General features: G+C 48.1%; 1 protein-coding gene across 1 annotated transcript in view; it reads left to right on the top strand.

Moving 5' to 3' along the window:
- Nucleotides 1-2,443: 2,443 nt before the first annotated feature.
- LOC133351511 (signal peptide, CUB and EGF-like domain-containing protein 2) overlaps nucleotides 2,444-27,899 on the top strand; it is a 182,900-nt gene continuing 157,444 nt past the window's right edge. Inside the window, 5 exon segments of the mRNA XM_061566775.1 lie at nucleotides 2,444-2,709; nucleotides 8,274-8,411; nucleotides 15,125-15,156; nucleotides 15,158-15,217; nucleotides 15,219-15,252. Of these exon segments, the coding sequence (XP_061422759.1) occupies nucleotides 2,622-2,709; nucleotides 8,274-8,411; nucleotides 15,125-15,156; nucleotides 15,158-15,217; nucleotides 15,219-15,252 (352 nt within the window). The 5' untranslated portion in view covers nucleotides 2,444-2,621.

The raw sequence follows: 27,899 nt of genomic DNA, 5'->3' as shown, positions 1-27,899 counted from the left end.
ACACACCACCACACACACACTACACACACACCACCACAAACCCTACGACACACACCACCACACACCACCACACACCACCACACACCACCACACACCACCACAAAGACAAAGATCCCCCGTATAGCCTTAACAGACTGTAGGGGCAAGTGCTGTTAGCGAGCACCTATGAAGGCCGGAACGGTACACGAGGGGGTGGGTGGCCAGCACCACGCCCGACCGCCTTTGTCTCCCCAGTGGGCGATGTTTACACACCGCACCAGGTACTCATTTAAGGCTGAGCCGACCTAGGAGAGGCCCAGGACCGGTTCAGATAATCGTCACTGGTGTTAGCGGTGAGCGGGAATCGAACCCGGGTCGCCAGGTTCATAGCGCAGCGCGCTAACCGCTACACTACCGCTCCCCACCACCACACACACCATCACACACACCACACACACCACTACACCACACATACCACCACACACACCACACACACCACCACACACACCACCACACACACCACCATACACCACCACACACACCACACACACCACCTCACACACCACACACACCACCACAGACACCACACACACCACCACACACCACACACACACCAACACATACCACCACACACCCCACCACACACACCACACACACCACCACACACACCACCACACAAACCACCACACACACCACACACACCACCACACACACCACCACACACACCACACACACACCAATACACACACCACACACACCACCACACTCCACCACACACCACCACACACACCACACACACCACACACACACCACCACACACACCACACACCCCACCACACACACCACGGCTACCACCTTCATTACCATCACTACCACCGCTACCAACGCCTCTTGCTAACCTACCACTCACCCCATCAGCACCACCACCACCACTACCCCCATTATCACCACCACCACTACTCCCATTATCACTACCACCACCACTACTCCCATTATCACCACCACTACTCCCATTATCACCACCACCACTACTCCCATCATCACCACCACCACCACTACTCCCATCATCACCACCACCACCACTACTCCCATTATCACCACCACCACCACTACAACCGCCACTACCCCAATCTAACCCCACTCACCATCACACTCTGCTACCCTCCCACTCTCCACCAAAACCACCACCATGTTCTCTCCCGCCCCATGTTACCCTCCCATTCACCCGCAACACCATCACTACCACCACCTACTCCTCCTCCTCTCCACGATACCCTCCCACTCACCCCACCACCACGACTACCATCGCCACTACCATCACAACCACCACCACCTCCTCCTCCTCCTCCACCCCCTGCTACCTTTCCCACTCAACCCCCACCACCACCACGGCTTCGTCCCAACGCGGTCCCCACACCCACCCGAGCCCGCTCTGTTCTAAACATCCCCTTCATCTGATCGCGCCCATTCATATGCATGAGATAGGAAGTGGCTCTCCTCTTCTATTAAGTGGCACCAACAAAGGGCCCGAAAGTTTACGCATTTCTCACGCTACCATTTCCATCCTTGATTATCTTCGAGCCGGCTTGCGAGCAACTCTCTGCGGGTGCGTAAATCATGGACGTAAAGAAAGGAAGGAGCGTTGGGGGGTGATGAGGTGGGGCGAGTGGGGGAGTGCACGGGGTGGGTGGACGCGGGGTGGAGGGTTGCACTCTGAGAAGTTGGGACAGAGAAGAAGGGGGTAGCGGAGGTGGGGTGGGGAGGTTTGGGGTGCGACGGGGGGGGGGGGTTTGTGGGAGTGAGAGGAGTGGAGTGGGCTGGGAGGGAGGGAAATAGTTGTTAAGCTAGCCCAAACGCCGTTGAGAAGTCACTGTGTTGTGGGTCATCTCGATCATTGTCATGCTAATGTCAGTGTCCCAGGGTCTCCCTCCTCCTCCTCCTCCCCTCTCTCTCTCTCTCCTCGCCGCCCTCCCTCTCTCCACACCAGCAGAGCCTATAAACAGACCGCTCGCTTGTTTAGAAGCGGCCGCTGTATTCGTGCTCATAGACGCATTAAAGTTTATTAGCGCGAGGCTGGATGCCCCGTAATCCGACGCGATTTCACGTTTACGGACTTGAAGCTCGCTCTGCTCTCCAAGCTCCCAAACCTCCACGACACCCCCCCCCCCCCTACCTCTTGCGGCAGAAGTAGAAATGGCAAATTTACTGGCACATCAATGAGGGGGGCTTCCTCGCGTGCAAGCAGCCAGGTCAACGTCGGATGAGCCAATGCTTTCAGCAGTTTTGCCTTCCAATACCTTGTCCGGATTTGGCCGTGCCTTGTGTGCTTGGCTGAGCTCTGGGTAGCGGTGGGGAGGAGAGAGAGGAGGCTTTCTGCTGCTGCTGCTGTTGCTGGTGGTGGGGTAAAGCTGTGAGGAGGTAGAGGTGGAGGGGAGGGGAGGTGTGGAGAGAGAGGAGGAGGCAAGTGGGGGGGGGGGGGGGGGGGAAGGGGGTTGGGGGTTAGGAAGGCTTTGCCACTGCCAGGGCTGATGTGACTGACGGCCTCGGCATGTAAATTCGTTTTCCGCCGTTCCGAATCTCAGACGAGTAGCGGCTTTCCGAGCGACACAGGAGCTACCACTGGCTCCTCTCGACCGGCCACTATGAAGTCTGTTTGTTTTTCGTGGCGTTTCTGTTTGTTTTTTCTCCTCTTAAATACTGCTCCCTGTTTAGGAACCACCGGCCTTCAAGGTAAGATGTTTTCTTATTCTTCCCATTTTTTTCTTTTCGCGCGGGTTTGACTGGACGCGTTGAATGATGAGTGGATATTCACGAAAGCGATCCTGTGGATTGGAGACAGACCACCACCACCCCCTTCCCTCCCATCTGTCCACGGTGCTAAATGACCGTACCGACGAGAATCTTTCGCGTGCGGTGGTTCTGGTTGTTCCGTCGAACAATTTGGCAGTAAAAAAAATTTTCATTTCTGTACACGCGTGTCTCTCTGTGTTGTGTGTCTCTGTGTGTGCGCCCGTGTGTAGACCCACGGCACACACTTCATATCACCGCAATTTACATCTCCGTGGCTGATTTAGCGGCTGCGCGGTAGAAAGCCGTGCGCGGGTATTTAATTGCGTCCTTGCAGCGAGACATATCTCTAGAATGTCGCGATGAATGAAGAGAGCCCGCCAAGTATAACCAATGTCTTGCCGCTGCGTCCGTGTTGCTTTATCTACGGGCGATCTTGCCCTATTATTTATTGCAAGTGCCGGCCAACAATTGATATCCCCAATGGGTTGTTTGCCGCTGGGTTTTTTTTGTGTGTGTGTGTTGCTAGTGTTATCTCTCAAATGTAGCAGAGAACAATTACGCGCTTGCTACATACATACACACATACACACGACGTATATAGTTGGGTCAGCTGTACGCATGTTTTTGTGTGCCAAAACCTTGATATTTAAAAGGCAAAACGCCACGGCGGGGATTGTGTATCCGTATCGGCAAACGCGCGGCGCTCTTCCGACGAAGCTGCGTTTGGTTTTCCAGGCTAAACTCGTTTGCTTTGCGCAGCCTTAAATTGTGTGTGTGTCTGTGAAACTCTAAGACAAACACGAAGCCGTTCTTCACGTGTGACATTTTTTTGTTCTTTCAATCCTCTCTCTCTCTCATTCCCTTGCTTCTGCTGCTCCTCCACGCTACACGATAATGCCAACGCAGCATTGACAATTGTGCTCGTAATCAGTCAATGCACGTGTACCCCAGGGTAGTGGAGTTTTAAAATGTGTTTGTTTTCCCCTGCTTTACGTATGAATGTGCTCATTTACGTGTCGAGTGTGTGTGTGTTGTGTTACGCGACTTTAAATCCGTTGTTGATATGTTGCAACAGAATTCACGCGCACGCGTTTTTGGTACCGCTCACCTCGCGACTAAATTATGACTGCGTCCGAAATTAACGACTCTTGATTAATTGTCTGCAGTTAAAATATAAAATTAGCCGCGCGACACTTTAAAAAGTAGACAGGTTTGGACTTCACACCGGGCTACAGAAGGGACGGGGTGGATCGAACTGGAAGTTGGAACTGAAAATAAATTCAATATCGGTTCGTAAATAGACCTTATTAAATGTTGCCTGTTGTGCACAACAGAGATATATTTAAAATTCAATACACGCTCAAGCAAAACAATTAACACGGATTGCACGCGGGCAGTAATTACATCAGCTATAATTTAAAGTCACGGCGATATCGACACGGCTAGAACAATTACCGCATTTGGCACCCACATTGCGATCGATTGTGTTAATTCTTTGTACGCGTGCCAACATTAAGCCATCGATCGCATTTGATTTTGTACCGCCGCGGCAATGATTTTGTGAGCCGTTTGGGGAAATAGGTCCGAGCGATTATTGCAACTTTAAACCTACACACCACTGATTTTACACATATATATACCACGGTGTGTGTGTGTGTGTGCATATACATCGCTTGCGAGTTGGTGTACATTGAAGCTTTGAGTTAATTCGCTGGAGTTTAAACAACAACAACAACAACAAAAACCGGTAGCGAAATTCGTCTCGCTGGGCGTGAGAGGTCCGTGCGTTGAACGACTTTTCAAAGTGTTCTTTCGTGAAAAGCCACATTTACGCACACGGCAGCGTGTGCGTAAACGTGTATGCGTACAGCCTACTCGAGCGCACACTCACATGTACAATACAAGACGCAAGGGGGGCCGGCCCAACTCTCTCTTTCATGCCATTCGGAAATTTAGTTCAAAGAAGGCGACCGCATATATACTGCACATATGTGTATACCGCACGTGTACACCGTATCGTAGAATATGTCAGTCAACTGCCCCGTGTTACACATGCAATGCATGGACTTCAAACAAAAAATCACAGTTACTGGCAAAAATATATTCCGATCTTCCTTGAAACAACGAGTGTAAGACAATGGATTTGGTCAGGTGTATGTGTGTATGTATATGTACACGCGTGTTGGTATGTGCCACGTGTGTGTATGTCCGTGGTTGTGCTGAATTCATGTCCGTGTGTCTGTCTGTGTGTGCGCGTACGTGTTCGTATGTTCGTGTGTCGTGTATGGGTCCCGTGGGACTGTGGGAGCAGTATAGTGTCGTGGGTAAAGGACCAGGCGACACGAGTTCGATTCCCGCTCACGACCGATAACATGGGCGAATATTTTACCCGGTCATGGACTCATGGGCGTCGACTAGGTCGACTCAGCCTTAAACGAGTTCCTGTTGCGGTGTGCAAACATCAGCACTGTGGGGAGACAAAGGCGGACGGACGCGGTGCCGTTGGCCAAACACCTCCCACGTGAAACGTGCCGGCCTCTATCGGGTGCTCGCTCACAGCACCTTGCCCCAACAGTCTGTCGAGAAGGCGACACGGGGAATCTTTGTTCTCCTGTGCGCGCGCGTATGTGTGCGTCTCCGTGTCTTGTGTGTGAACGTGCGTGTGATGATGCACATATTTGTGTGTGTGTGTGTGTGGTGTGTGTGTATGCGTGCGTTGTGTGTGGATGTGAATGTGTGCGCTGCGAGTGCAGTGACGCGCGCGCGTGTGTGTGTGTACCGTATGTGCGTGCGTTGCGCAAGTAAGCGTATGCGCACGTGTGTGTCCGTGTGTGTGTTTTGTGGGAGTGTTTTGTGTGCGTGTGTGTGTCTCCGTGTGTTTGTGACCTCCTTGCCAGCGAGCCTTCGACACTTCACGTGGCCACAAAGCGCACCTAGCCTGGTACAAGCTCTGTGGTGTCGTCACCGCCACTTAGTGGCGAATGTTGTTAAGGTGGGGGGGGGGGGCGGGGAGCGGTGGCGCAGTGAACAGCGCCCACTGCGCTCCCACCTCGGCCACCTGAGTTAGACACCCGGCAATGGCTAACATCATTGGCCAGTGATATCCCAAAGCTGCCCTGGGATTCACCTAGGTCGACTCGGCCTCAAACGAGTAACCTAGTGCGCTGTGTGATCATCGACACGGGGGACACAAAGACGGCCGGGGGTTGGTGCTTGCCAAATCAGCCCCATTTACGCCATGTCGGCCTTAATAGGTGCTCGCAAACAGCACTTGCCCCAACAGTCTCTATAAAGGTTATACGGGAGAATCTTTGTCTTATTACCATGTGTGTGTTTCATGTGCGCGTGTGTTGCGTATCTATGTAACGTGTGCGTGTGTTGTACAGCGCGCGTGTGTGCGTCACGCTATAATACTCGCTCTGACTACCTACCACCAGGCATTCATTTCTCACTGAATACGTTTCGGGTGGCTGGTAGACTGGGGTAGGTGGCAGGTGACGGGTAGGCACAGGCATGACGACAGGAGGTGGACTGGACGTGGTGCAGCGAAAAAAATATAAAAACATCTTCCAGAAATCCGCCCAGCAGTATGAATGGGTACGACCACGCTTCATGCTTCGGCAGTTTTGCTTGTGGTGGGGTAAAGTGTGGGGGGGGGGGTCACTCCCCACCTCTTCCCAGGGGGTCTGGGGGCAGCAAGCGTGGAAGTGAAAGCTGCAGTGGCATTCGAGAGGTGGCTTGAGAGAGCTCCCTCTAGCGGAGGGGGTGGGGGGACGCTTCCGCTGGCAGTGGCGTGAGCGAGGGATGGCAGGGGCTGCACCTGTACTTTACACCTAACAATTTGTTTTTCTTGATTTTTTTTTTAAAATCAGCCAATGCCCCACTGAGCTACGTAGCTCTCTCTTTTTTTTCAGAAGCGACCTGACCACAAAATGATAGCTGAGCGAAGTGGCTTGCTATCACGTGGAGATGTAGAGCAGACAAATACTCTAAAGGCGTGATGGTGATTCTAAATGTGGATTAAAAAACCGAAGGACCCCGGAGACAAGGCGACCATGGGGAGAGAGACACAAAATTCAAATGTACAACATGAGTCAGGGTCGATATCGAAATCACCGATCTCCTGTATACCAGGCGAAGTAGTTAACATCTCCAAGCCACCGTGGTGATGATGATGCTGAGAGAGAGAGACGCAAACTCTAAATATACAGCAGCAGGCGTCAGGGTCGAGATCGAACTCACCGACCTCCTGTATACCAGGCGAAGTAGTTAACATCTCCAAGCCACCGTGATGGTGATGCTGAGAGAGAGAGACGCAAACTCTAAATATACAGCAGCAGGCGTCAGGGTCGAGATAGAACTCACCGACCTCCTGTATACCAGGCGAAGTAGTTAACATCTCCAAGCCACCGTGATGATGATGCTGAGAGAGAGAGACGCAAACTCTAAATATACAGCAGCAGGCGTCAGGGTCGAGATCGAACTCCCCGACATCCTGTATACCAGGCGAAGTAGTTAACATCTCCAAGCCACCGTGATGGTGATGCTGAGAGAGAGAGACGCAAACTCTACATATACAGCAGCAAGCGTCAGGGTCGAGATCGAACTCACCGACCTCCTGTATACCAGCCGAAGTAGTTAACATCTCCAAGCCACCGTGATGATGATGCTGAGAGAGAGAGACGCAAACTCTAAATATACAGCTGCAGGCGTCAGGGTCGAGATCGAACTCCCCGACATCCTGTATACCAGGCGAAGTAGTTAACATCTCCAAGCCACCGTGATGGTGATGCTGAGAGAGAGAGACGCAAACTCTAAATATACAGCAGCAGGCGTCAGGGTCGAGATCGAACTCCCCGACATCCTGTATACCAGGCGAAGTAGTTAACATCTCCAAGCCACCGTGATGGTGATGCTGAGAGAGAGAGACGCAAACTCTACATATACAGCAGCAAGCGTCAGGGTCGAGATCGAACTCACCGACCTCCTGTATACCAGCCGAAGTAGTTAACATCTCCAAGCCACCGTGATGATGATGCTGAGAGAGAGAGACGCAAACTCTAAATATACAGCAGGCGTCAGGGTCGAGATCGAACTCACCGACCTCCTGTATACCTGGCGAAGTAGTTAACATCTCCAAGCCACCGTCATGATGATGCTGAGAGAGAGAGACGCAAACTCTACATATACAGCAGCAAGCGTCAGGGTCGAGATCGAACTCACCGACCTCCTGTATACCAGGCGAAGTAGTTAACATCTCCAAGCCACCGTGATGATGATGCTGAGAGAGAGAGACGCAAACTCTAAATATACAGCAGCAGGCGTCAGGGTCGAGATCGAACTCACCGACCTCCTGTATACCAGGCGAAGTAGTTAACATTCTCGCCACCATGGCGTCCTCTTTACCTCTTGTCACCCGACACACGCCGAACCCTTCTCACACAACCCTGTCTGTTGTACCCCCCCACCCCTCTCCACCCCTCTCCACCCCTACCCCCATAAAGGGGGCCCTATGGCAGACAGAGACGAGTGCGCCGAGAGCACGGACGACTGTCACATCGACGCGATCTGCCAGAACACGGCGCAGGCGTACCGCTGCATCTGCAAGCCGGGCTTCAAGGGAGACGGAACGCACTGCGAGGGTGCGTGCCCGCAGAGCGCCACCACCTCCACTCACCGCGACGCACTCGCCTCTCGTTGCGAGCTCCCGCTGAATTCACGCCTCCGATTTAGCACGGTCGGCTACGTGCGCTGCGAAAGAAGTTCAACACGCACATACATACACACATACACACACACACGCACACACATACACACACACACATACACACACACACCCCCCAGCATCGATTGTGGCAGTTCGGTTTCAATTTGGCGAATTGCGAGTTTTTTCTGCTTGCGATGCGCCCGAGCGAGAGAGAGAGAGAGGACGTACACCGTGGAGATGGAACGATGAAATCAGCTCGTGTTGTGGTAGGAGCGAGCTGGATTGTTGAGGGATGGCAACGTCTTGGGGCGGGGGGATGGAGGTTAGGTATTGAGGGCCTTCATCCAGCAGTGGATTGATCATGGCTGATGGTGAGGATGATGATGTGATGCTAAGCTACCCTGTCACCTGACCTCGCCTCGTCAGATCCCAGCAAGCTAAGCAGGCGTGAGCCCTGGATATTACTTGATTTTGGCGGTCACCATACATATATCTTAGTCGTTCCAGGCTGCTGCAAGGCCATGTGTTGGGCAGCAGAAGAGAGTCCAGCAAACTCAATTGTCGGTACTCAACGTCGATGCTACTGCGTCTGTGCTCTCTGCCTTCACCAACCCGAACTGAGCAGCGTGGTGAAGGATGGTCCAATGGCCCCTGCAACCCGCACGGTGTGGGTAAGCCTTCATCAAGAAGGGGATTGACAAGAGCTCTGCACATATAGTAGAGCGCTTGTAATAGTATTCATTTACACACCTTTGTCAATCCATTGCTTGAATATTGGCATGTCCATGTTGTGTCAGTGGTCAGGATTTGGCCATACCGTGCTTCCTTCCCCGTATGCTGTGACGTTGGAGAGTTTGCCCAGGATCCGTTCAGATATTATTCGCCACTGATACGAGCCGCAGTTACGAATCCAACTCGGGTGACCGGGGTTCGTCGCGCGGTGCGTGAATCACTGCGTCACCCTGCCGCTACCAAAATGCACTTGCCAATGGGGTTGTTGAACGATCTATTTTCTCATGGAATATTATTGGGGAGGGGGAGTTCAACCTCATGTAGTCTACTCCCCCCCTTCCCCTCCAACAGCAGGTAGGGGGATATTTTCTGAAGCTCAGCCCCAGACAGCTTCAGCTGGCTGAAATTAATCCCGACTCATTTGGAATACATGAGAAGGCGCAGTCGTTAATGATGCGTAGATTCATCGATGAACGAGCACGCATCGAGTCTCGCGCGTGAAACTCCCATTATTTTTCTTCGACGGATGCGATTAGAATACGCACATTATATGCGCTAATCTTAACGCTCAGGTTCACGGAGCGAGCTGTGGAAGGGTATAAAGATGTGTAATAAAAAAGAACCAGACAATTTATAGAATCTCCCGTTAGTAGTGGAGGAGAGGGGGGGGGGGCGATGGAATCGTTGCACTCCAAGTGCGCTCGTACTTTTCACTTTCTCAGTATAAATAAATGCTGAACTATGCGACAGTAAAACTTAATAGCATTTTCTAAATTCCTTACCACTTTTCAAGTGAACTGCGAGGGCTTACATATCTGCATTGAGGTGAGAGCATACTTCAGCAGAACTGCCACTGCCTGTCTCCTGCGTACAAAGCAAGCGGCAGTGTTTTTAGTCCTATCTTATTATTGGCTTTTTCGTCCAATATCACCGAGTAGTATTTGTTCAAGCAATCTAACTCTGGACTGGTTTCAACTGTCTGCGTCTCGTCATCAGGGTCGCTCCATCACCAGATGTCAGAATCGGAATATTTATTTATACTGGAGGAATCCGATGGGCTATAAAGCTCTTTTTGACAGCTGTCCAGTCGGGGCGAGTAAGAACGTTACGACAACAAACAATACAAAAATACCATCGGAGTGCAATATACTGGAACGGTAAACAAATCACACAAGCACATTGGCAAGAGCACTCCATATAAACGACGAGACCCTCGTTTCAAACGCGAAAAGCAATTCCGTGAACGCACTCGTTACAGCTAGGACGGGTAGGCATACAAATAGATAAAGCAATTAAGGCAGAGTAGTCCCCGCCTATTCATATTGCAGCAGAAGTGATGAGGATGGAGGTGCAAGTCTTGTTGAGTGGAACCATGAGCTCTGCTTTCCGCGATGCACTTTAACAGCGACGGCAGGACATTTTTCGCATTTCATGGGAGTCTAATTGTGGACATTTCGTTCACTTCTAAAGGACGTGATTCTCAATGTCTGCTCATGGGAATCTTGCATGTGTGATTGCAAGAAAATATTGGTAAAAGGTGTAAAAAAAAACATCCTAATTTGTTTCAGAGTCCCACAGTTTTTAGACAGCGACTACGCCCAAGTATGAGCGAGTCGATGTATCTGCCCATCGTTCACTGTGTAGAAGGGACATTGCCTGAAACGTTGCGTGACATCTTTCTGCTGTCAATTAAGAATTAGGTGATACTTTTTGTTGTTGTTGCAGCTTTGCGTGTTGTTCGCCGCGTGTGCGTGGGGTTTCTCTGGAATTGGCCAAACATCCCAAGGCAAGGCACCTCTTGAACAACAACAAAAGTCATGAGATTCAGTGGGGATTTCCTTTGCTAAATAAATGTAATTTTTTGTTGTGATTATTGCCACTGCAACAACACTAGGGTAGGTACAAGGCTTGAGTTATTAAGGTGTGTGCGTGCTGAAGGCTATCTTGTTGTTCACGTTGTATTGTGCCATTCCGTTTATACACGTGCGCCTATAAGTCTTGAGTGTGTACGGTCAATTCCTTGGGAACGGAATTACCGCGCAGAATATTGAAAGAACCTGATAATCACACGGTGTGACATGAGCATCGTCGGTGCGATAACTGCTGTTGCGACACGCAGAATAGCCCGTGACATCGCCGTGTCTGACATGCCTGCATTTGTTCTTGTGCTTCCATTACCGACACGCAAATAGACAAAACACACAAACAGCATGTCAGTACTGTACGATATATATTTGCTGAGAAAATGCTTCCGGTTGTCTTTCAATGCACGGGGACTTTAACCAGAAACTATTCTGCCGAATGCACTTGCGTTCAGGAAGAATGAGTTAGGAGTTCGCCCCGCGTGGAAATGTCTCCACCGTGGCTTTGATGGAACATAATACTGGTCTGGAAAGCCAAGAGGCTGATGGGCTGAAACATACACAGCATACAGGACAGAGTTCTGCTTAGATTTGCTTTTATCGATATCATGCTTTACAACAGTGTATAATAACTATACAGTATTGCTCTTTGTGTTGAACAACATCTGGTAACCCAGAAGCTTTGTTTACCAAACCCTGAATCTGCTGATGAGACCCAGAAGGTCAGAACCAGGTCCAGAGTTTGCTTGCTTAAAGAAATGTTCCAGAAAGGCTGATAGACGATTTCATTTTTTCATTCATATGAAAATACAAAGAAGGTAGTTTTTTGCTGCTCATATTTGCTTTCATCATCAGATAGGGCTGTAGATGTACGTACGGTGACGCAAACGCCCAGAGCTCTGATCTGTTTCACCAGTCTTGAGGACTCTGTGGTCCGTGACCTGAACGTATCAGGCTGAGCTTGCCGTATCGCCTTCCCCGGGCTTATTACCGTCATGCGCGCGTTAAGTTATCACCCATTCACGCGAAAAAATGCGCATTCATAATGCGGCTGCCCTACTGTGATCGGATAATCGTGAAAAATCCAGTCGAGGAGTTACGATGCTCGAGTAAATGATGGCTATTGGGTGCAGGCTTAGACTCCTTTAGGCCGATGCGAAGAGTGTGATTGCATTTGGCCAAGGACCGATCATTTTGACCAGCGCCTGTGAATTTGCACAGCTTGTCGATGTGAAAAAATAAGAGATGTGTCTTAGCAAATGAATGTTTCAGTCGCAATTTTTTTAATTGGTGCAAGTGCTTGGCAATTTTTATTTCAAGTGAAAACAAAAATCAGGCTTACCATATGCCAGTGGCAGTGATTTTCACATTGTGTATCGTTGCTAATTGAAATAGATAACTTTCAATATAACAGATATACACCAAGTAAAAACCATGTGGGTGGAGCAGTGGCACAGCGGTTAATGCACTGCACTACGAACCCGATGACCTGAGCAATAACCCCGACCATGGCTCTATCGTCAGTATTGTCTGAACCAGTGTGCTCCCACTTGACCAGTGCACGCTAACCGGTGTGGTGAAGTATGCTCAAACAGCCTTGATCATGCAGCAGTTCATCGACGAAGGGATGATTTTTTTTAATCGATTATCAAATACAAAAAGTACTTTTATATATATATAAAGGAATACCTTTTGAGACGTAGAAGTTTTTAAAAATCGATTATCTACATCGCCCAATCATCGCCGAGGCACAACGTCGCATGAAGTGACGTCACGAACTGAAAATGAAGCCACTGCAAAAAATCCATTCCCGTGTGAGAAAACTACAACGCAAACAAACACGAAGCACGGCAGGCAAACAGCGTGGGCCCTTTATGGCGAACGTGGCGTCGCAATTATGAATGGCCAGCAGTAGAATACAAACTAATTTCCTTTCGTGGACGACCGCTCTAATGAACGCAGGGCCCTGCCCGCGCGGATGATCTGGCGCGGACGTCCCTCTGCAGACCATCAGTGGGTCACGTGGGTCACGGGTCAGAGCCCTGGGGTCAAATTGGTGACAATTGGCAGGAATTTTTCCTGGGAGTTTTCGCCCCGCGCCCGTTATCGGCAGTTGGGCATGGGTCGAGACGGGCGGGCGGGAATTTTCGCTCGAGCTGCGTAACCCCTCGCTGTGTCCGTCACCGCCATGGGCCGCCGCACACACCTTCGTTCGTGTGCGGACGGGAAAGGCAGATTTCCCGTCTCGTGGGTTCGCACGCCACGCCTGGCTTCGCCGTTGCTACTCTACGCGAGTAGATAAATCAGAGTAAACCCCCAACCAAAAACAAAGTCTGGGTGTTTTCTCTCAGCTCCGTTAGTGTTTAAACGACTTATTTTTCTCGTTTTCTTTCCTTTTGTTTTGGCACTTGCTGCTCATTAAGTATTGTGAATCTTAAATATGAATTATTTCACGGGGGAATATATTGTTGGAAAACATTGCTAGTTTCTTTTGTTGTGTTCAAAGTTACCGTACTATTGCATTTCTGCCATTTTAAAAAGATTACTTTGTCGACTGAGAAAACGTAACATGTAAGACCTTTGTAGTCTGGATGTAAGAATACAGCCCAATGGATTGAATTAACGATTGCAGGGTAATTAACTCAGTTAAACTAATGTGAGCAATCTGACAAGGCACGTCTAATTTGCGCGCATTAATCCCATCTGCAATGTTAAGTCTTCAAAACCAGCCTGACAGTTCGTGGCCACGCCAGACCCTACCTCGTCCCCAGCCACTCACGCCGCAGGCGCGTTAAACCAGCCAGTGAGGCCCCGGTGGCATTTGGCAAGACGGCATCATCACGCGTTATCAAAATCATTGCACAAAATCCCACCGCTTTTGCAGGCGTAATGAACCCCGCCGTTTTGAATGCCTGCGTCCCCAACTCGTGCACCGACTCCTTCATCTCGGGACGACCGCGCTTAATGGGTTTTTTTTTCTGTCCGTGTGCGTGCGCTTCCTTCATGCGTTCGCCGCTTGCACTTCGGCCCAAGCAGCTGACTTGCTCTCTCGCGTGTGAATGACTGACTGCCCGCTCGGTGGCGTTTCCTACCGTATGCAAATCCGGCGGTGTGTTTACACGTAAGGCATGACCGTTACATTGTAGCCCCGGTGAAGGTGCGATGGCGCACGGGCAACAACCGCTGAGGCCATCTCCCTCCTTATGTTACGGCTCAAGAACACGAGTGTGGCGTTACGAGGTGAATAGGGAACGTATGTATGTTGAACTTCTTTCGCACCGTACGTAGCCAACCGTGTTCATCGGAGGTGCAGGGAAAAGACAACCAGTCTGGGGGAACCTTGAAGCCATGGACCGTGGCCATGGGCAAGAGATCTTAAGATGTGGAGAGACATAGCAGCGTACGGAAAGTGCCTGAAATAATTCAGGAACTGCCGTTAGGTATAGAAGTCTGCAATATTATGCGTATGACAACGCAAGTAAAAAATACTGATAATTTAAATAATTTTGTTTTTCTTTTATATTATCATATATATGTAAATCCCTAGCAATTAAAATAACGTTTTAAAAATAATTAACATGCCCTATAAGAATTTAACGATTTTTTTTTCTGTTATGTAAATGTTAGGCAATGCCATCTACCATGCACAAATAGAGTCCCTCCTGGCCTTGAGATGGCACCGCGAGATTTTTGTTTGGTTTAAATAAATATACAGTCCCCGGCGCATCGATTACGCATACATACATTAAGCATACATACATTCGACGTACGTAGTACATGCATTAACTCATTTCTTTACAACTGCTTTTCGTGTTGAGTTCGTTATCCTTATTCATATTCTTAGGTTTTTTCGGTAAAGTCACGTTATCCTTCCTCCGTACCTCAATTAGCATGGTTTGCTGCGTTCTGCGCGAAAAGAAGTTCACCATACATACAAGAACTTCAACATACAACAAGCGGTGACCATTTCATTTCACTTGCCCGCGTCCCCCCCATCCACCCCACTTTAAAATCAATGCCCGCTTTTTTTCCCTTCCTTTCTGAAAACCCGCAGACATCGACGAGTGCGACAGCGACTACACCGGCTGGCTGCGTTCACGAGTGCATCAACATCCCCGGCAACTACCGGTGCACTTGCTACGATGGCTTTCATGCTCGCCGAGGACGGACACAACTGCTTCGGTGAGCGATGGTTCACGCCGCCAGGATTCCGCTGGCACATCTCAAACACGCGCTGTTTGATTAGGGGTCTCCTCGGGAGGTTGGGCGCGGGGATGGTGGGGGGAGGGAGACTTTTGGAGGGTTCACCTAGGGTGATGGCCAGCCCTTTGTGGGTGCCACTGTACGGAAGGCCACACGTTCTTTTCGTCAAACCGATACTCGTCGTGCGTTTGGTTTTTTTTTGCCCACGCGAGGTTCCATTTTTTTTTTTGTCACGTGAGATCGGTGGCTTCGCTCGTGCCGACCTTCCGCGGAGGGCAAAGGGTGCGGGCAAATCTGCGGCTCCGGAGCCGTGCCCGGCTCTTGAAGGACTGATGCTTCGAGACGGTTATTTACTGAGGCACCACTGCCCCACCGCCTTCGTGTTCACCACAGTGCATTGCGGCTCTTGAAATATTTAGTTTTTTTTTTATTACCGAATTCGAAACAAATGGATCGTCTCATTATTTTGGTTGCCGGCCCCTGGCGAAGGGTTTCGCGGTTGCGCTGAATTTGTGCGTTTTCGCCTTGGCACAACTACAAAATCGCAACAGAAAGGTCTTCCTCCTCCTCCCCCTTCTCTCTGTTGTCTGAAATGTGAACACATGTTACGTGTCTTCTTGCGTTCGGTGGCTCGCCATTATGTACATGCCCCGCTTGGCATACAAAGTCTTGAGATTCAGCTGCAGTTAAATGTTACGCGGGTATTTTTTTACGTAATTTTACTTTTACTGCGTAGCTCAAATCCAACACCGTGAAGGAAAAAAAAATCTATAATCAGACAATACGCCTCCCTTCCATATTCGAGTGCACAATTTGGCTCAACAGAAGCTAACTCTGGACCAATTCTGACATCAGCAGAGTGAGGCTCGGTTGGACAAAAATACCGGTGAACTGCCAAATGCTTATCGGCAAATACCCTCTCTGTTAGATATGGGTCCTACCTAGTTCGACAGAAAACAATATAATGGCACAACTTAACAATAACCGTTGGCATGAGTGATTGTTCCCAACTCTGATTAACATTCCCACGCCGTGGCACTGAGGATTGAGGGCGGCGTGACCAACACAGGGAGGCCTGTAAAACTCGGGACGTTGCTCGTCGTAAACCTCTCGGCTCAGGAGAACCACGCAGCTCTTCGCTGGTGCCAGGAGGACGCGAATGTTTTCACTTTGAGGAGTGGCAATAATGGGCGGAAATGGCATGTAACACCCTTGCCCCTTTCCTCTGCCGCGCACTGCCACTGCTGCCTTTTCCCGCCCGCAGAAGGTGAAGTTTAAGGAGTGGTGTTGCCACATTGTGTCAGATTGCACCACGCTGCAGCTCAGCGAGCGTGGACATTTGGAAGAGCGTTGTTGTCTTCTTCTTCATTGAGCTTAGTGGAAGGAAGCTTTAGTGCAAGGTGCACTAACTTAAGCGATTGAGACCGTTGAGCATTTATCAATAGATCTACGCCTGAGATGACTGTGTGGTTGAGAGGTCACAGCATTGGGCCGGCACTGCCGAGGGCATGGGTTTGAATCCACTCATTTTACTTATTTATTTTTGCTTAAAACAATATTGTTTCGATATATTCTTTTCTCATAGCAGAGTGTGTGGGAAAGCGAAAAGTAGACTTGATGGAATTTTCAGGAAAGGTCCTGTGAACGATATCTACTGCAGCTATTATCTTATCCAGAGGTGTAACAGCTCTGTGAGATTTCCAAATGGATTCTGCTTCTTAATGACATGATGCCATTAGCACATTTGAGTGAAATTGGGGGAACCCCCCCCCCCCCCCCACGAAATTCCACACCTACACTCCCACGACTTCAATTATTCACACATTGTGTACTCGCTGTGAGTAGTCACCTTGACTGTCACGTAGGAAATCGAGCGTTTTGATGCATTAGTCTGCACTTGGCAGGTAATCAAAGCCTCAACGGCAACAGATGCAGTGATTGCAAACGTGGCGCATTACCATTCCACAAGACAGCGAATTGACGTTCTTGGATGTCCAATTTGTTATCGGCGTTCACGTGCAGCAAACGCCGAGCTGCAGAGCACTGGCCGGGTGCGGACGGGGAGTTGGGAATCGATTACCTTTAGTCGATGACTTTTAATCGGAGGAGGCGGTCACCATGTGCACGCGCATTTATTAGCACGATCCTGGGGTCAAATGCGACAAAGATCCCCCGCATAGCCTGGAACAGACTGTTGGGGCAAGTGCTGTAAGCGAGCAACCTTTGTCTCCCCAGTGGCGATGATTCTACACATCGCACAAGGTACTCATTTGACACTGAGTCAACCTAGTCGAGGCCCAAGACCGGTTCAGATAATAGTCACTGGTGTTGGCCATGAGCAGGAGTCGAACTCGGGTCACAGGGTTTGGGGCGCAGAGCGCGAGCACTACACTACCGCTCCCAAAGATAAAGATCCCCTATATAGTCTGAACAGACTGTTGGGGCAAGTGCTGTCAGCGAGCACCTGTGAAGGCCGGCACGGCGCACGAGGGGGGTGGGTGGCGAGCGCTACACCGGACCACCTTTGTCTCCCTAGTGGTGATGTTTGATGTTTAAACACCACACCAGCTACTCATTTGAGACACGCGCACACACACAGAGGGCCCTGCGGTGACTCGAGCGAGTATCTGGAGTCCGTGTGTTTATAGGAAAACGTACAGGACCCCGTGGCCGTGAACCCAGATGACACAGCGCCCAATTAAGCTGGAATTATTGCGTTTACACGCGGGGAATATCGAAGGTTTGTGGAATTGATTCGGGCATTCGAAGCCGATTAGAGACGACGCTGCCGAAGCTGAACATCTGCCGGGTTCAATAGCCGTCGGGGTATGGTGGCCTCAGACTCGGGGGACAACGTAAACTCTCTTCCAAGACAAATGAGCCTTCATGGCGGGGGACCCCGGGATCCCAAAATCGTAATGAATTACATTTATTTTTTGGCGACTCCGTCCCACCGCGCACATAAACGCCGCGACCCGCCCGGCGCGGATGGTTCTGTGGTCGTGTCGTCCAAGCAGCAGCGGCGAGGACGAATGCGCCGAAGAAACAAAACTTTGAAACTTTGATGAGCGCATCGTGTAGAGCTCGTCGAGAGGAATAGAGTGCCGTGTCCGTTCGCCTTCAACAGACGTAAAGTGACGTCGCAACGCAGTTTGGGGCCATCCATTGAGTAGGTACGCAAAAATCTGTCAAAACCTGACCCCTACCCCCCCTGCCTGTACGCACGCGGACTTTTGACCCCCCCCCTCCCACTTGCGTACGTACGCTTGACGCACCCCCCCCCCCCCCCCCCCACGAATCCTATAGAACGGCCGATATTTAATCGACGCAGAAACGATCAAGGATTTATAATATGAACGTGTTCAAGCACACAGATTGTCCACCGCCGGACTATCTAACTCATTTGAAGGCCAATGTCGACAAATTATTATCGAAGCTTCAGCCCCTCCCCCCCCCCCCCCGTTTCCTATGCGTACATTGTCAGTAGACCCCCACATACGCAAGCGTACGCGTTTGGCTTAACCCCCCCTTCCCCCCTCCATGCGTACGTACTAAATGGATGGCCCCTTTATGCGACAGCCGGGATCTTATGGGACCATAAGGTTCATTTGCCCTCCGAGGTTTTTGTCGCGACCGCTCGCGCCGTACGCCAGCGGCCATTTTAATTCCCGTAAAAATTCGCGGATGAAACTCAAAAATATAACACCGGCTCATTCATTTTTTTGCCGTAAAGGTCGCCCGCTAAAGTACTCAAACCCAGTGGAGAAATGTAACACGTCCGTGCGATGTTTAAGTTAATGCTTAACCAAAACATGCTATTAGACTTGGGTCTGCATGCTGGAATTGGGAGAGCACATGCCGTATTTGAAATCTGGCAACCAAACTTTGAGACTTGTGTTTTGGTTCTGGCCGATTGCATACCTGGTGCTTGCACGCTGCGGGCAGGCACCCTTCTTTCATTTGCGGCAATTGCGAGTGTGGTCCACCAGCAGAAACGTGGTGTGTTTATTTTCATTCCTTGTTGTACATCTCAAATTATATTCACAGCTTGTGTGTGCGTGTATTGGGAGCGGTGGTGTAGCGGTTAGAGCGCCGCACTATGATACCAGCATTCCGAGTAAAATTCCCGTTCACGGCCAACATCAGTGACGATTATCTGAACCGGTCCTCGGCCTCCCCAAGGTCGACTCAGCCTCTAATGAGTACCTGGTGCGATGTGTAAACATCGCCACTGGGGAGATAAAGGTGGCCGGGCGTGGTGTTGGCCACCCACCCCCTCGTGTGCCGTGCCGTCCTTCATAAGTATTCGTATTCGTTAACAGCACTTGCTCCAACAATCTATTAATGCTTGATGGGGGATCTGTGTTTTTCTACGTGTGTCTGTGGAGCGGTAAGGTAGCGGTTCCCGCAATGCGCTTGTGAATCCAACAACCTCGGTTCTATTCCTGGCTATGGCTTACATCAGCGGGTGAATATTTGAAACCAGTCCAGGGATTCCACTGGGTAAACTCAGCCTTAAATGAGAAGCTGGTTGCAGTTTGTAGACGTCAGCAATGGGCAACGATGGCTTGCTATGCTTTCAGACCACACCACCCCCTCATGCGCCTTGCCAGCCTTCAATAGGTGCTCACTGACAGCATGTCTATATGTCTATAAGAGGAATCTTTGTTGTTATGCTGTTGTCGTTGTTGCACTGCTCGTCAGCATTTAGTTGCGTGGCATGGATTTGTAGTGCTCCGTACAGACAGTTTCAGTGCAGCAGTGCAGGCATATTTCATAGCAGATTTATTTCAAGTGAGGGCGAGAAAGTTGGCATCTTCCTTAATGATCATTCCTTTCGAAAGGCTTAGCCTGACATGTGAAATCTTTTGGCTAAAAAAAAACGTTGTTGGGCAAACGTGAGAACAGCCAAGTTTACTCGTCATGCCGCCAGTTTGTTTCCATGGTCAGTTTTATTTTTAATATTCCCTTAATTCTTTTGCGGGGAAAATATAAATTGCAGTCGCAGTGAACCCGCAAATATTGGCAGAAGTAAGCCTGTGTCGAGTCCCATAATGTCACCCTTCATTTTAAGTCTGTTCCCTCTCAATTGGTCCTTTGTAATGCACTGGACACTCGGAAAATTTGAGTTAAAAAATATTTTTACATCACACTTATAACCTCACTCGATCTAATTTTGGGCACCCTGTATATATATATTTAAAGTGTTGCGTGAGTAATTTCTGGCAGAGTGTGATTTGTCCGTTTTCTCACTGCGACTTGCAAATGGCCTGACTTTGTTTCTTTGTTGATAGCTTTGACAAGCTGTGTCGGTCACCGATGAGAAAACTGAACTTCGCTTGTTGATCCCTGAAGGTCTGTGCGTTTAGGTCTGCACTGCCTTGGGTTGTCCCTTGTTGAACCCAGGTCACCCTTTCAAAAGAGATTTTGAGTCTCAATGGGTTCTCACCTGGCCAGATGGAGTCAAGGAATGAATGAATGAAATCAAAGTCACACTGACTAATTTGGGAGAAACGTTATTATTGCTTATATTTGTAAAATTGTATTTATTTTAAACAATGATATTCTGTTCCATTCTAAATGACTTGGATGTAGCCAGCGGAGTTTGTCAAACGAACCTGACTGCTGATGGGGACCCGGGAAGGGTCAAGGTTGGACTCGAGTTTGCTTTGCTTAGGAAAGCGCTTTCTCGATAATGTTTGCCTGGAAGGCCACTAGGATGATGGACTAAAACATATTTCTGCTTGTATGTGGAGACGCAGAATAGAGCCCCTGATTTTGATCTTATCCCACGGCACCCCACAGCAGCACCGTAAACGAGTTTGTGTACAACGTAAACCCCCCGGGGGTCACTCTCTCAAAAGAGGAAACTCACCGTACGTCTCATCTCCTGGGTCGCACAAACGACGATGCCGCTGCTCCCGCCGCTGCAGAGGAGATGCGCGAGTGAGACGAGGTTGGCTTTTTGAAAAGTAGCAAAAAGTGTAAAACGACGAGAGGTTCGGTTACGGTGGCAAATAAAAAAAAAAACCTCCGCAGGTGCTGGCTGGCTGGCTGGCTGCTGGTTAAATGGAGCGGTGGTGCCTTCTCCCCCCCGGCCACTTGGCTCGTGTCAGGAAAAAGCGAGCGGTGAGGGCCCCCTCTCCAACCCCCCTCCCTCCCACCCCCCCCCCCCCCCCGTGAAAGGAACCCACCTGGGAGAAAGCAGTCACGCCGTTAAAACAATACTCGACGCTTAGAAAAGAAATTAGCAGGAAAAAAGTAAAAATAAAGCTTTGCTTTATATAAACTCTCCAATATCTGATTGAGACCCCCATTTGCTCAGCATTTTACCCAAATGCTTTAAGAGATTTAATTCAAGCTCAAGATTTGTGTGTGTGTGTGTGGAGGGGTGGGGGGGGGTGGTAAAGTTTATTTAACCTGTCTAAATAACGTTTGCATCAGGAAAGTGTCACATTTCCTCCCATCTTTCAGCGTTACAGGCACTTTGTTTCTGGCTGCAGCCTCGGCACCCCAATTATTTTTTGTTTTTCCACGTTAGGAAATAAAATGATAAAAGGATCGCTCGTGTTTTGGAAAGGAATTTTCGATGAAATCCCGCTATTATTTTAAGCGCTAATTTCCGCGGCTGGTGAGGTGATGCCACGGGGGAACGATCGGATTGGCGTGTGCCGTGTCGAGCCCGATCTGCCCCTTGTTTTGGAGGACCTTGCGGGGGAAGTGAAGAGAGATCCACTGATTATGAGTGTTTATTGCTTCTGGGTGTTAGAGCCAGAGGCTTCTGAAAGGCAAGAAAACTCCTTCCAGCTGTGGACAGCAAAGCGGAGAGATGTTGACGGGGATCAATTTGCAGGCGCGGTTTGTCTCCGAGATGATTTTGTCCTTTTTGTGAACGCACGCTAGGCCACATTTCCTCCTCCTTCTTCTAAGCCAGACGTTCCCTTAATCTGTGGGGTCGGCTGGTTGGAATTTCCCCTCTCTCCGTGTGCTTCTATTCCGTGGCCCTTCTCTATGTCACGTCCACCGTCCTCACATCTCGTTCGACCGCATCCTCCCATCTCATCCTCAGTCTCCCTCAACTCCTGGCCCTGCAGCGGTGCCATCTCCATAGCCATTCCAAATTCAGTCTTTTCTGCAATATTTTGCTGTCTTTTCTTGGATTTTCTGTTTGCACATAGTCACTTTAAGATGTTTTCTTGTTCATGTTTTTGTTTGTTTGTTTGTTGCGGTTGCACCCGATTCAAAAGCCGAATGGCACACAGGGCTATACCTAATACATGAAACTTGAAACTTGAAACTTTGTCTCTTCTCAACACGTGTCCAAACCATGAACCGCCTCTCCTCCCTCACCTTCTCCGGAATATTCATTATCCTTCATCTTCTTGGTTCTTTCGGTAAAGTCACGTAGAAGGGAAATAATCAAATAATAAAAGTAAAACATAATGAAATATTTTTTTTACTTTATTATTATTTTATGATTTTATTTTATTATGTTTTTAATGAAAATAAAACCTAATAAAATATAATTTTATTGTTTTATTTTTATTATTTTATTATTTCCCTTCTCCGTGACTTTACCGAAAGAACCAAGAAGATGAATCCCTGCAGTCACGAAAGCTTTAAATCGAAATTCATTATCCTTGCTAAGGCTCTGACTTCTTCATTCCTTCACCTTTCCTTTGGAGATATTGTCAACTTACATCTCAGAATGCTCCTCTCCTGCCATTTCCAGCACTCTTCGTTCAATTTTCTGCTGTCTTCCTTTATTTCGTGCCCACGTCTCTGAACCGTATAACAGCGCCGGTCGTATCGCCCTCGTTCTATATATTCCCCCTTTTTCCCATGGCACATTGTGAGGGAACAACATCTCCCTGCTGCCAACACAAATTCCAGTTGGTTTTAGGTTAAATGTTTTTAGCGTGTTGTTTTTATACTTTTGGCGTTTGCGTGTCTCTCTCTCCCTATGGTCGTGTGGATTTTTCTCCGGGTCCTCCGGTTTTTCCCCTCCACTTTTGGAAACGTGCGTTTGGAGTATTTGGTTGCTCTAAATTTCCACTTGATAAGCCACTTCGTTGAAATAGAGCCAAGTAGCTCAGTGGGCCTTACCTGGTAAAACAAATGTTGATACATGTACAGTGTAAGTGTAGGTGTAGCGATTCACCCCTAAACCCTACCCCTCCCGCAGCCAATATAATGATTCCTAATTGATTATTGAGTTCGGCAACATACTGGATCCAGTCGACTTGATCTCGTGAAACTCTCCTCCACCCGACATAGCCAAACAAATGTAATGGTCACGTGGTGTCCAATCATTTCCACGAACTATTCTTATTCCTGTTTCAGTTGAAGAACGATTCTCACAAGCGAATTTAGAACTGGATATGATGTTGGGCTTGAAACTGTGCCAAGCATCTTCAGGACCGAATCCGGGAAGTCACACTTCCTGGATTGTGTCAAGTGGCTGGATGAGTCACGTTCATTCACCACACACAATATCTAGGTATTATTGAAAAATATCGATTTATACATACACGATTAGATGCTTGAATTGACGGGCTTAAGAATCAGTTTTAAAATATTAATTTATGCATAGCTACACCCATGCAATGCGGTATTGTGACCTATGCATAGACTTAAGATATGTGTCGTGCGATATCGTCACCATCATCATCAGCCATGGCCAATCCACTGCTGGATAAAGGAATCCCCAAGCGACCAGCAGCACTTTCCCCACACCTCCGTTAGCATGGTTGGCTCCATACGTAAGTTCAACATACATACATGCTTAGTGCTGTAATATTTAAACAACTACAGAAAACGAGCCTTTGTTTTTAAACAAGGCTAAAGCACACTGGAATTTGGGAGGGATTAAGGGTAAAGGTTTAGCCCTGCATTTGTATGCTCACCCCACTGCTGGTCGAAAGGTCTCCACTAGGGGGAGCTCTAGAGAGCCCCTCCAGAGGATATTGGGCCTACTCTTCCACGCTAGCCAGATGTCTTGGAGGAGGTGGGAGTCCGTAAACTTTTACCCGACCACACGAGAACCTGCCGATCGCCTTTGTTGCATGCACGTTTATACTGCTGGGTGGACAGAGGCGGAGGGGTGGATTTAATAAACACGGGGAGGATAATATGTATAAACAAATCCATTTGGAAATGTTTAAGATGACACGCCGCTTTAATGAGGTTGATGAATGGCTTAGCACATTAACGGAATGCTTTCTTCCAATCAGTACGCTATATCCAGTATATACATAAACACTGGAATCTGGCTCATATTGCCCTGGTTATATCAATCCCTGCTCATTGTAACGAAAAACAGCATCTTGGCGTATAACCTTGTTAGTTAAATAGGCTGCGTAATATCAATTGTCCGAGTGCTGTGGTGCACGGTGGGGTTGTTTGTCCAACGCGTGGAATGTTCTGTGCCTCGACACGAGAGATGCGTTCCCGATTTTGAGATCCATCTTGAAAGTCGGGCATGGGTACAACATTTCGGATGATACAAAACATTTTCACCACAAATATGACATCATAGGAAGCAGTCGTTGCGTCTTCACGGGGGCAGTGTGTGTCGTGAAATTAGTCTCGTGTTCTTGGTTCTTTCGGTAAAGTCACGTAGAAGGGAAGTAATAAAATAATAAAAATAAAACATAATAAAATAATTCTCACGACGTTTCGGCCACAACGCAAGCAGCCGTCCTCAGGTTGTGGCCGAAACGTCGTGAGAATTATTTTATTATGTTTTATTTTTTATTATTTTATTACTTCCCTTCTACGTGACTTTACCGAAAGAACCAAGAGGATGAATCCCTGCAGTCACGAAAGCTTTAAATCGAAAAATAGTCTCGTGCTGAGAAATTGCACAAATGATAGAGATGGTACACAAATCACAAGTTACAGTAAGCTCCACTGCTCACTGCTTGATGTACAAAATCTTCCTTCTCTGGCCTAAATGTGAGTGTGGGAAACAACGTAAACATTATGGGGACCTCATTTGCCAGTAAAAGTGTAGATGCTTGCCCCGAGCTCTCATACTCTGATGGTGCATTGTCCTTGAGTTGTGCGCCTTTTGGCGTCATCTGGTCCAACCCATATGAGACTAGGCTCGAAGGAAAGCTGTCTCGGGTGTGGACCAATCAACTTCAAGGACAGTGCACATTATCAGAGTTATGTCTTTTGTTTGTATTTATGACTGCAGGTATTGCGGTCTATGCAAACATGACTCCTTGCAAAAAGGTGTCAGTTTTGTTGCCAGATAGAAGGGTAAAGAACCAATTATCAACGTAAACATGTTGTCAATCCAAGCGGAAATATTTCAACGCTATGGTTATTGAACGAATTTATATATATTTAAAATCACACATTTTCGGGTTATATAGTTTGTAGCGGTACCAGATACAGAAATGAATAAGTACCTAAGAATTAATAAAAACATTATATTTGTTATAAGATTTCAAAAATGTAAGATTGTAATACGAAGCATTCTACCTCTATGCAGACTGATACATTTTCGGAGTTAGGATTTAATCCATTGGCTAATTTTAGTTTTTGCCATTTGTCGTTTGTGTATAATTTATAACAGTAATAATATACATGAAATGGAAATAATTTATTTATATATCAACGATTCAATGTATGCATTATGAACATATGAATCTGTCGTAATCAATTCATCATTTACTTGATACAGCAATCGTGCTGTGACAGTTCCACCTGAAGACGGAAGCTTGTGTTGCCTCCGAAACGTTGTGATTTTTATTTTATTTTTTATTTTACTTTCATTAATTTTTATTTTTTACCTACGTGACTTTACCGAAAAAACCTAAGAATATGAATATAATTCATCATTATGCTTCTGTGGAACACTTTTTTTCATGAATAGTTTGATTGTGCAATATCAATATAAACTTTACAACTTATCAGATTGGATCACAATTCCAAAACGTTAATTTCAGTTACTTTTTTACATTTTAAAATCTCATGGCACGAGCCTTTACTACGCGTGCGTGTGAACAGCACTGAATGGCGAGTAATATTCTCAAAAAATGTATCCCCTCGAGTTATTTATCCACTCTCATTCACTCGTGCAGGTTGTTTATGGAGACTCTTAATTCCGATTTTTTTTTTTTTTAAATGCCTTTAATGTGTTAAAACACATTTAGCTACATTTAGCCAAAATTCTACTTTCGTTGTTTTTCGTTGCATGCAACTAAAAATGTGTGCACGCTCCGAATCAAAAACACAAGTTGTAAGATACCATTAGGGGTACACAAAAAACAAAACGTCATCGAATAAAAACAACGTGCTTATATAAGTTGTTTCACTTTGCACCTAGTGCATATTTCGCGTTCTGGATATTAAACTTGAGGCTAATTTGACATCCTTCAACCACCGTCACAACCCTTCGAGTGGTGCTCTTCTCTGATGCCGTGCGGCATTCAAAAGCGAGACCAGTGGTTCCGGAGAGACGGCCTTCGCGCAGAGTATTGTTCTCACTTTCTCTCTCTCTGCGCCGCGTCCGTCTGTCTGTCTGTCTGTCTCACGGATGGACGGACATAATCACAGTGCACGACCCAGGGGCCCCATCCCTAGGGAAGGCTTGCTGTTTTGGTTGGCCAGTGCCACAGAAATGAACCAGGCCAGGAAAAGGAAAGTCTGTCAACATGTTCATCTTTGAGAAGCCCCCCCTCCCCCCTAGGGGGGCTATGCTTCTCGCTGGTAATAACGTGCAGCAAATTTAGCCGGGGGAGCCAATGGCAAATTGGCTCTTTTGGTCTCGTTCTCCCGCCCATTAGTTTCCTGCAGAGCGTCCCGTAGCCGTAGTTTCAGACAAAGCCAGTTAGCTTGACACGCTGGCTAGAGTCTTGACAAACGCAAACCTCAAGTCGATGCAGCTACCGTCTGGACCGGGGCCAGGATCGCCTCTGAGCTAACATTCAGCAAGGGAATCCCAAGCTGTGCTCTGGAGTCAAGCAAATATTACGCTTAATTTTAACACTGTCAGTATCGCCCCTCCGCTTGGTTTCTTTTAACACGATGCCACAAAACATTGATAGATTTTTTTTTGTTGCGGTTAAAGGGTCCCGCTAAAAGCCTGGAGTGTTGTTTTTTTTTGAACGGCATTGTTCCAGAGACACCGGCTGTGCGGGCCAAAGCGAGTGACTTCGATCAGTGAAACGTCCCACGGTAATCTTTAATCCGTCGGTGGCTTAATTCATTCGGCAGGCTCATTAGGACGACGGGGCTGTCTTAAACATTTCCAAATGGTTGCATTTGTAAGGCTCACATCTTGTTTTGAAGTGGGGGGGGGGGGGGGGGGGTCAGTGGGAGGTGGGTAAGCGTGGGGTTTCATTGGGAGTGCATCATTTACACATTTATATTATTTGCTTTGGATAACAACTCTCATGCAGTCGTAAAGGAAGGAGGACCTCAGATGTAGTTATTTGGCAATGCACTCCTCGCACATTTTTTTTTAAAAAGCTTACGTTACATAAGTCATGATATGCACCCCAACATTAAGCTGTACCACTTATGTGTATTTTGGAGGGAAAGAAATATATAAATGCTTCGGCGATTATCACAGCCAACTTTAAAGCCCTGATTCATAAATTCGTGAAATTGTA

Source organism: Lethenteron reissneri, chromosome 37 (genome assembly GCF_015708825.2).
Source record: "Lethenteron reissneri isolate LAM-NWPU_2019-01 chromosome 37, ASM1570882v1, whole genome shotgun sequence".
Taxonomy (NCBI): domain Eukaryota; kingdom Metazoa; phylum Chordata; class Hyperoartia; order Petromyzontiformes; family Petromyzontidae; genus Lethenteron; species Lethenteron reissneri.
This window is presented reverse-complemented; position numbering and strand designations above follow the sequence as displayed.